This window comes from Mauremys mutica, chromosome 9, assembly GCF_020497125.1.
Source record: "Mauremys mutica isolate MM-2020 ecotype Southern chromosome 9, ASM2049712v1, whole genome shotgun sequence".
NCBI lineage: Eukaryota > Metazoa > Chordata > Testudines > Geoemydidae > Mauremys > Mauremys mutica.
The window spans coordinates 101,540,454-101,551,028 of record NC_059080.1 but is presented as its reverse complement, the minus strand read 5'-3'; the positions used below and the strand labels follow the sequence as shown (position 1 = coordinate 101,551,028).

At 51.5% G+C, this 10,575-nt stretch overlaps 1 protein-coding gene across 10 annotated transcripts in view; it reads right to left on the bottom strand.

Moving 5' to 3' along the window:
• Positions 1–2,515: 2,515 nt before the first annotated feature.
• Positions 2,516–10,575, bottom strand: part of TP63 (tumor protein p63) — a 202,791-nt gene continuing 194,731 nt past the window's right edge. For all 10 annotated transcript variants that reach the window (XM_045031032.1, XM_045031034.1, XM_045031035.1 and 7 more), the window contains 4 exons: positions 10,349–10,506; positions 8,762–8,906; positions 6,982–7,075; positions 2,516–5,257 (listed from right to left, as the gene is read on the bottom strand). In XM_045031032.1, the coding sequence (XP_044886967.1) occupies positions 4,961–5,257; positions 6,982–7,075; positions 8,762–8,906; positions 10,349–10,506 (694 nt within the window). In that variant the 3' untranslated portion in view covers positions 2,516–4,960. The remainder of the gene's footprint in view (positions 5,258–6,981; positions 7,076–8,761; positions 8,907–10,348; positions 10,507–10,575) is intronic.

The window sequence follows — 10,575 nt, the reverse complement described above, 5'->3', positions numbered from 1 at the left end:
GGCTCCTACGCACTGTGAGAATACAAATAATACTGCATAATTAGCCTGTGGAGAAGACGCAACCCGCTCTGTAGTGTTCTCGCCTGCTGAAGTTCAGTTTGGATGCGGTGAGGGCTGAATGGCTCAAGCCTGACTGCGTTTTCCTGAGCACCAGGCAAAAGGCCTGTAGACTCACAGGAGAATCTTGGCTCACCCTCCCTGGCAAAGCACCCCGGGGGAAAGTTGCAGAGCCAGTGCTTGCATTATGCTGGCCCATGGACAGACTGAGGATTAGTTTCCTTCCTTACCAATCTGACAATGTTTCATGGCAGACACACCCAGACATTTAAAATCCAGGCTCTGCCAACACTCCAGCGCTAATGAATGCTGATGTGCTCAGGAAAACCCTGGAGACCCCACTGCCTGGCAGACAAGCAGAGCCGCTATTTGCAGCGCCGAAGCGGATTCCCAACTGAAACAGGGGTAAAGCTGCGCCCCTGTAAAATGCAGCCAATAGCAGTCGACCCTGTCCACATTAGGGGCTTGCACCAGTGGCTGACAGCACAGACTCAGCCTACGTCCGGAGAGGATATGTCCAGCTGGCCTCTTTCCACTTCTGGAGACCACAGACGCACTGGGAGTTCTGGGGACTGGATGGCTCCGGGCATGAAGCCCTGCATCTGTCCTATACCAGCCACTTGCTCCAAGTCCGGCAGAGTCGCCCCAGACAGCTAACCCTTCAGTGGCTTCTGGAACGAGCTGCTGGAGTGATTCCTCTAGTGCCTTGGGCATCAGCCTCAGCAGAACGGCAAACTTTAGACAAGGCTGTGCTACCCTCAGTCCATCATCAGATTCCCCTGTCCCAGGTCAATGAACCCTTGGGATGGTAGCATGAGAGAACCAGCACCGCTGATAGTGGCTGTGCTGGTTTAGTGATTAACAGGACTTCTTGCACCGTGGCATATTGAACCTGCCCTGAATTCATTCCAGGCAAGTCCCAGTAGGGCTATGGAAGAGCAAGACAAAGGCACTTCTCTAAGCATGGAGATTTTATTGCATGTGGTGGTGAGTGGCAGGTTTTGTTTTTTAAAGACTTGCACCACCTCACTCCAAACAGCAGAAATAACATGATCCCAGGAGATCAGTGTTCATAGTGTAATTAAAAAAAACCCACCGCCCACACACAAAAAAACAGACAAGAGTTTGTCTCGTGTGCAGAAAGAAAATATGTACAAGGCACATAAAACACAGCTATCATTCCTTTGAAATGTATGCACAGTGATGTGATCATTACAGAAAGCCTGCTGGGTTAGTACCTTTTCTAACATCACAGCACAGACTGTGCAGGGACATGTCACTTCTTTCAAGCAGATACGAGCTGGACTTAAAAAAAAAATATGTAAGTGCAGATTGAAAAAAAAAAGACTAATTTGAACCATGCATTGAAAGACCTCATTTGTCCCACAAAACAGTCTGATTTTGTGTCTGCCAAGTCATTCAGTGAATTCTTGGCCAAAACATACCAATCTTCTGTTCAATATTGTGGCTGGATTGCAAACACCAAAGCTTCCTGCTGGGAGACAAACGGATGAGCGAGGTGGGAGGCTGGGAGAGTGGTCATAGCAATCTGCTTGCATGCCCATCGGCAGTCATTGTTCAGTGACTCAGCTCCTGTTGCCACTGCACTGGATGGGAGGAGGGGGACCCTGGCATGGGAGAGAAGGTGGGAATGGTGGACACAGGGCCCCTGGCATGAGGGAGGGGGGTGAGTGTCCTGGAAATAGAGGGAGATGGGGGGATGATACACAGGCAGTTTGGGGTGGGTGGGATGGAGCTCCTAGGTATGCAATGCACTCGGCCGACAGAAGCAGCCAACTGTGTAATCCTCCTAGTAAAGATATAGGCTGTCAATCGTGCTCCTGCTTGTTTTGCCAGTGCGGAGAATTTTGATGTGCAGCATAGACCTGGTGCCCACTCTTGAAAAAGGGCATTAAAGGATCGGAGAGGGCATAGCAAAGAGCCACAAAAATGATCTAAGGGCCGCAGAAAATGCCCGACAATGGGAGACTTGGAGAGCTCTTCAGTGCAGCTCTGCAAGAAACCCACTGGCTGGACGCTGCAGCCAGACAAATCCAGACTGGAAATAAGGCCCCCCCCAGTTACCGGCGAGAGTACAAACCGTCAAAGGGAGCGGGGGAGTCTCCATCCCGGGATATTTTCAAATCCAGCCTTGGCAAGTTATGATTTAGTCACATGAATTATTTGGTTCAATACAGAGGTCACTGGGTGAAATTTTAAGGGGCTGTGACACACAGGAGGTCAGACTGGGTTGGCCCCTTTGGGTGTTAAACTCTATGAATATAGAAAGGGTCCCCAGGTCTGGGCCGGGCAGCAGTGGTTTAAAAATCAAGGAGGTGATCGCCTGGCGTGCCAGGTGAAGGGGCTGCATCGCCACCCAGCATCTCTGGAAAGGCGCAAGGGAAAGACGAAAACGGTCTGGAAATTCAGTCTCATTTTCAATTCAGCTTTTATTTTCCGTAGGCTTCAACAGGGTGTTCCAACACACACACAAGCCTTTGGTGTAGGCAACACCAGCATTGCTACAAGCACTGGCAGATCATCAGCTCAATTAACCCATAGGCTTGATCTAGCAGAACAAACAAAACAAAAAAATCACAGCTATTCGGGGGAGGATAAAAGCGACAGCAGTTCAAACTCTCTTGAAGATGCAGGATTATACTGAAGTGGGCTCCACAGTGGTACACAGGAGAGATGCACAGAAGATTTTTTTTCACAGCATATATTTACATCTTTAACGATGCCGCAGATGAAGAGCTCAGTCTCACTGCTGAATTGAAAGACCAGAGCTCCAGGCCCCTCTTTGCACAGAGGCTGAGAAATCTAATTCAGTGTCTACTACATTCACTTTATGGTCAGTAGCTTTACAATCAGTGGCTTTTATTGTAATATCCTGAATCAGCTCAGAAGAATATTGCCATGTAAATCACAAAACCACCGAGGTGAAGAGACACAAACCTACTTCACCCCCATGACTTTGCAAACTGTGTGCCAATGCTTTCCCCCCGTTAACCGTGCACCACCAAATCGATTCTTGCATTGAAAGAGGAGCAGAATCATTCCCCTTTTTTGTAGCAAGCTACACACATGAAGTTTGCACGCTGTGCGCTTTAAGTACTTTGAAATCTAGGACTCTCCTCTTTGAAGTGTTACAAAATAAAACGATCACAGGCTTGAGGCTCCCCCATCTTTCAACTGCATCAAGGTAACAGGAATCTCAGTATGAAAAAACAAACAGTATCTCTGTCCCACAGCCATCGTGTTAGAAAGGTACATTAGTATTTTACTGAGAAATGCTTACAATATATAAAAACCAAAAACAAACACACACCTTACTGTGGTTCTGGAAGACCCGGTAACCCAAGAGGAAGTAAAAATCAGGGAACAAAATTTACACATACAAAAAAAATATCTATACACAGATCTTACTGGGTAACCGTCTCACTTTATGGTTTCAGAGCTATTCAGAATACACGGGGAGAGCGTGGCAGTGTTTGGGAGTTACTGAGGGGCAGTCACTGAAAGCAACTTAGACCCGAGCAGATATGCAAGTTAAAAAGATTTGAGCTCTGCTTGGCTTAACCGAAGTATGCAGTACTGCAGCACTGAATGCACTGCCTTGAGTTGTGGTATGGCAGGAAAGCGAGCGACTCATTCAGAAGTTGCCTTTGTGGTATTCTGACCTGTCAAAATGGAGGCCTGCTTCAATGGAGCTGCGCTGCTCATTTCAAACGTGTTCCTCTGAATTAGAAATGGACTCTATTCAACTGGCCAATCTGCACGTGAAAACAGCCATTGGGTTCAGCTTCTGTTATTTGTAATTAGTATCCTTGCCTCAAACAACACAACCGCTGCTGGACCAACAGGTCAACAGCTGGGTTTTAACTCTGTAAATGTAAACACAACTTTGTGCAGCAGTAACACTCATGGCATCACACACAGCCTTGGAAATACTTGTTCCAAGGCAATTATTGGCAGTGTAGCCGAGTTTAATCTAGTCTGGGCGTCCCTAGGATGGCTGTGCTTCCCGGGAAGGAAACCATTCTACCCTAACGAAACTTTAACGAGGCATTGCCTGGGCCTACAGTAGCTTGGCCTGTAGCCTCTAACTTACTCCTTTGCAATTTAATTGGAAGTTTAACATTGTGTCCTCCTCACACCAGCCTGCCAAGCTACAAACGCGTCTAAACCTTGTTCGTAAGCCTCTTAACAATCAAATGCAAACCGCTAAAGGAAAGCCCCCCACAGGAGGGCAGGCTGTCTGTGAGGGTGAAAGGAGCACTCTGGGGAGCACAGAGCTCACATACATTCCGAAGGCAGGGAAATGGAGGCAGAGACGTAACAGGCGTTTTCTCCCGACAGGAACGGGGAAGAAGCTGGCAGATGGGATGCTCACCTAAGCACTGAGCCTGCTCAGCTGGGTGCACGTGCTGCCTCTCAGGAGGACGGAGGAAGCGCTCAGCTCCACAGAAAAGTGCCGTTTAAGTGCAGCATTCTGGGACTCCCCCTGGATTTTTCTGTTGTGTCAATGCACATTTCTCGCATTACAAAAATAATAATTCGAATGAGTGGATGAGAAATACGAGGTGTGGGTCAGGATCGCACATGTAGGTTTCAAAAGCCAAAAGACAAACCCCGCTCCCCTCTCCCCAAAGGAAAGCCAACAGCAATGGAGAAAACCACTATCCGCATCCCACCCGTCCTCCCGCCTCGCTCCTCTCTCTCCCTGGCTACGTGATGGAGGCTGCGAGCCCAGGAACGCGGCTGAGACAGGACTAGGGGCAAGCTAGCTAGAGTAAGGTTCCTCTGCCCTTCTCCTCACGTACAGTCCGAGTGGAGGAAGACACGGGAAGGGTGGAGTAGTTCGTGGGTGGGGTGGGGGTGGGGCAGAGCCCTGGCAGCTTCACTCCCCTTCCTCCTTGATGCGCTGCTGCTTGTTGCGCCGAGCGTCCATGTCAAAATTGAAATCGTTCCACTCGTCGCGGGGCGGGAAGGAGATGGTCTGGCGGAGCGTGAAGCGGACCGCGTCGATGACCCGCTCTCCCCGGGTCTCACTGGAGCCCACGCTGACGGTGGAGGCGCCGCTGGGGGTGCGCAGGAGGTGAGGAGGGGAGGAGAAGTCATGGAGCTGCCGGTGGTCCAGGATACCTTTCCAGATGGCATGGCGGAACTGCTCCGGGATCTTGAGGCTCACCAAATCCTGGAAGGCAAAGAGGTCATCTCCTTTAGCAACGGCTCATTGGACCCAGCCATCCCTGAGGTGCAACACACAGACCCTGCCTCCCCAGGACACACAGGGAAATGGCCTCTGGGCTGCCCAGCCACCACTCCTGCTGAAATCCCTGTGCTAAGGGGTTAGAATACTATCAGACACAGAGAGCGGGCAGTTCTCTGGGTCTCTCTTTCTGAACAGACGTTTGTGGAGGCCACACAAACAACGCTAGGAGACAAGACCAGCTGAGCAGAAACACATGCTCGGGCACAAGCCACTGAGGCATAAAGGTGCTAAACCCTCTTCAGTCTGGTCTCCCAGAACAACCTCCAGGAGCTCTGCTGCTCATGCCATGGGAGAGGCAGGGAGGTCTCAGCACATCTGAGAATCGAACCATTTCTCTGTAAGCCAAAGAATGGATTTAGGACCTTCACTTTGGGTTCCAATATTTGAAACTCTTGGCCTTGAAAACTGCTTCTGTTAAAGGAGATCAAAGCAGCTTGTCACACCGTCCTGGAGACTGAGAAATCCACCCCCCTAGAGAGAAGGAGCTGGTTTTGTACTGGTTTTCAAACAGGAACCAAGCGCTATTCAATGGCTGTCACCATGCAGGACAGTGTCCTGGCCATCACCAGGATACGCAGCCCTAAATAGAACGGGGGGATTTTAAGGCTCCAGGGCTGTACAGAAACACTGATCCTCACCCAGGAACAGACAGATCCCACTTCTCCCATCACCATCCTCCAAACCCAACTCCGGGAATGCTCTGATGTGAGCTCTGCGGCAATGAAGAGTTCAGTTTGGCTCCGCCTGGCCTCTGGGCTAAGATCAGTTCCATTCAGCTGTTAAATTTGCGCTGGGTCCCACCCACCACACAGTTCGGTACGGGCATGTGAATGAGAGGGCCTGGTGTCTGCGGCCATCTCTACCCATCCCGACACGTCTCTCGCTAGCCAACAGCGGGGCTGGACTCGGCCTCCCTTTGGGAAGCTGGGCACCAGTTGCTCAATGAGGTCACCGTTGTTTTGGTAAGACAGTGTTGAGTTGGGATCAGCTCTTCTAGCTGCAGCAGGGGAGAGGAAAGAGCAACCCAGCCTACAAAAGCAACAGCAGCCCAGCCCGGCTGCGCCCCGGGGAGCGACAGAGGGGTGGGCAGCCTGCCAGCAGAGAGCAACAGCATCGGACAAGAGGAAGCAACCTGGCAGAAGAAGCCACAGTGGAGGGGCCAAAAGAGATCAGGTGGCACCAGAGCAGAGTTTAGCAGTAAGCGACCTGGCAAGATCATTAGCGTCAGGCTGGGAAACAGAGGCAGGGAGAGGAAAACTGCAGACGACGTATGGGCAGCCACGTATTTTTTGGTTTTGTTTTTGAGATCATCAGTTTGCAGGTAAGTCAAGGTATTTCCAGCCCTTTTAAACGGAAACCAAGACCTGGAGAATTAATGGGTGTGGGGTTCGGAGCCAACCATGCGGCCAAAATAGAGTCAAATACTCTGCACTAGGCAAAGCGAATACCTGACTGCACTGGGGATGGGTTTGGTCTCTCCGCCTCCTAAAAAGCCGTCTCTGGTTCACAATAGACTGGATTAAAACTAGCTCCCCTTAAAACTCTCTCTCTCTCGCTAATAAATACGGAGTCCGGATTCCTGACCCGCCCAGCCCCCAGCAATGGGGTGGAGAGAGCAAACAAACAAAAGGGTGACTGTTACTTACATCCATGGAGTAATGCTCAATCTGATAGATGGTGGTCAGCCCCTGGGTCGTGAAATAATCCACGCAGGATGAGCAGCCCAACCTCGCTAAGAAGCTGCAGGGGAGGAGGGAAGGGAAGGAGAGAGAAAAAGGATCACCCTGGCTGCAATAGCCCAACCGTAGCATAACCAAAGACTCGACCGCCTTGCAGCAGCTAGACACTGGGAGGCTGAGCCGTTCCCCGGGGCGTCACCTCCTCCAGCATGGCTGAGGTCAGTAGACACCAGACATCGCTGCCATGGGATGGCTCTCAATCCAGTGCCTAGCAGACAGGTGTCCACCTCCCAGAATGCCACGATGGCAGGCGGTGACTGGAGCAGAGAGGTAAGGGAGCAGTACAAGCAGTGGAGAGCAAACCTCCGTAGGGGGAGTCCTTCCGGGTCCGAGCAGAGGTACGTCACTAAGGGGAGAGCTTGCCCTGCAGACACGCAGTGTGTGGCCAGAGGGCTTCGCTCAGTAGATTCATAGACTCATAGACTTAAGGTCAGAAGGGACCATTATGATCATCTAGTCTGACCTCCTGCACAACGCAGGCCACAGAATCTCACCCACCCACTCCTGTAACAAACCCCTAACCTATGTCTGAGCTACTGAAGTCCTCAAATCGTGGTTTAAAGACCTCAAGCTGCAGAGAATCCTCCAGCAAGTGACCCGTGCCCCACGCTGCAGAGGAAGGCGAAAAACCTCCAGGGCCTCTGCCAATCTGCCCTGGAGGAAAATTCCTTCCCGACCCCAAATATGGCGATCAGTTAAACCCTGAGCATGTGAGCAAGACTCACCAGCCAGCACCCAGGAAAGAATTCTCTGTAGTAACTCAGATCCCACCCCATCTAACATCCCATCACAGGCCATTGGAAATATTTACCTGCTAATAATCAAAGATCAATTAATTGCCAAAATTAGGCTATCCCATCATACCATCCCCTCCATAAACTTATCAAGCTTCGTCTTGAAGCTAGATATGTCTTTTGCCCCCACTACTCCCCTTGGAAGGCTGTTCCAGAACTTCACTCCTCTGATGGTTAGAAACCTTCGTCTAATTTCAAGTCTAACCTTCCTAGTGTCCAGTTTATATCCATTTGTTCTTGTGTCCACATTGGTACTAAGCTTAAAGGCTAAAATGCATTACACAAACACAGCTGCGCCTCTAAACAACACATCAGTGCCTAACTGTCAGCGTTAGGCTAAAGGAAGCATTAGCCAACGTGTTTGGGCTCCCAGGAGGAAGCAGGACTCTGTCAGAAGCCCCTGGGTTCTATCCCCAACCCTCACTGCGACTTATTTTGGGACCATGAGAAAAATCTTCTCAGTCTGATTGATCCCACCAAGCACCTCAACTACTGACAACTCCAAGGGGGGTTGAGGCCTCTCATCAGCCTTGTAGGCCCCAGGCTGTATCCTGTTTCCCTTCCTATGTCACGGGGATGATGCTACTTGCTGAGCCTACCTCCGAGTGGGAGGGGTGTCAGTGTTATTCGACTACTGTTTGAGAAGCACAGAAACGCTGGTGTGGACGGTGCTACTGGTCAGTGTGCCAAGGACCACCTACCCCTTGATGTGTTCTATTGAAACTGCTCCTCTCTCATCCTCCCCAGGGAGGATCAATCCGATAGCCCCAAAGACGGGGAGGAGAGAGCGAGCCCAGGTGACCCATACACTTCGCCCCCGATGCGTGAGGCCTTGTTTTCTCAAGTCCTCCTAGCCCCATGGGCTTGGGTCTCGCCAGCCTGCTCCCGCTCACCTGACGATGCTGCAGTCTGTGGGGTACGGAGGTGGCGGGGTGCAGTGAGACGTCGACGGCATCGAGAGGGAAGGAGGCAGCGCCTGCGTAGGGCTGAGACCGTTCATGTCTCCAGTCATTGCCATGTGGGCGCCCATCATGGGAACTAGATGAAACGAGCAAAGGGAGAGAATTGTTACATAGGAATTCCAGCCCAATGGGCCTTCCCGGGCAGCTCCCCGACTCGGAAATGCCACGTATTTCAGAGAGTCTTAAAGCCACCATAAAGCACCCCAGTGTGCTGTATCATGGGGGTTATCTTGGGTCAGGAGAGCTCTCAAGTCTGCTCTCCTAACTGGTGTAACTGTAGATGATAATCCAGGCAAGGGAGCAGAGGGAACAACTCCAGGCACAAATATGCTGGATGGAAACCTAAGCAAACCGCAGGCTTCTCAGTTTTCTTTGCAGCAGAACAGCGGACAGGACAAAGCCAGCAGGGCAACCCAATACAAACACCGAACCACCTGGTTTTCAGAGACACAAAGCCCCCTAAGAAAGTCACAGGGTGCCTTGCGTCTCTGAAACCCCAGCCCTAAATTGCATCTGGATTGGCAGAGCTGCCGAGCACCACTCCGTGGTTGGGATTTTGTCCCATAGGCTGCAATCGGAGGTGCACGCGGCACAGATCTTCTTTGAACTTAGGAAGCGTTTTTACGGACCCAGGGAAAGCTATGCCAAGGAGACAAGTTTGCACCTTCTCTTTAAAAAGGGAACGGGGAGGCAACTGCAGAAGAGGTTATTGCAGCAGTAAGTCAGGCCTTACCCTGTGATTTCAGAAGTGGGACACGTATGTCACAGATGGGGAAACGGAGACAAGGAGACGTCAGTGAGAGACAGCCAGTCAGCGACCAAGCAGAGAGAGGAACCCAGATTTCTGGAAGCCCTGTGCACCAGTACTGCCTCGAGGGCAGCAGGATTGGCTCCACAACTTGTGTTGGGTCTACATAGCTGGATCGACAGCCCTGGAGCCTGAAACTTGCTCTCTGCAGAGCAGGGACAGTATGGGCAAGCAGCCGTGCATGCTTCCTCCGCCTCACCCCCCCAAACATGCCACAGGGTACGGCCACGGCACACAGCAGCTAGGAGGTGTGATTCCCAGCTCGCGTAGACAGACATGCATTAGCGATGCTCCCGCTAGCGTGACAAAAATAGCGTGGTCGCAGCAAGCCAGGCAGTGGGTCAGGATTGGACTCTGTCGACAAGCCCAAGCTGTTGCCCATGCTGCCAGGACTGTGCTGTTATTTTTACCACGCTACGACGTGCAGAGCTAACACGTCTGTCTGACCGAGCTGGGAATCACGCCTCCCAACGACAGTATAGATGTACCCCCCGACTGGAGGGAGGACAGACTGCCCTTCTGAGCGGGAAGGTGGTTCCAGCTAGGCCTGAAATCCTGGGCCACTCTGCTGTGACTGCCAGACAGGGGCTAATGGAGATGGGTGCTGGGACACGGAGAGAGATCACCTGGCCAATTCATCCTACTCCTAACCCCCTCGTCAAATACACCAGGAGGTTGATGGGGAGCCAGAGAAAGAGCCAGCCCCTTACTGTTGGTTCCCATGCCGTCGGGGATGGCGGTAGGGGTCAGAGCGTTGCGCTGCTGGGGGTTGATCAGCTGGCTGACGGAAGGCAGCTTGTTCATGCTGTTCATCTTGCTGAGTGGTGGGGAGTTGGAGCCATAAGACGACTGAGACTGCATGGAAGTCCTGCAAAGTAATGGAGAGGTTAAGGGTGTTGAAGCTTAAGGAGCAGATAGGCGCTTGAGCCAAGTCTTG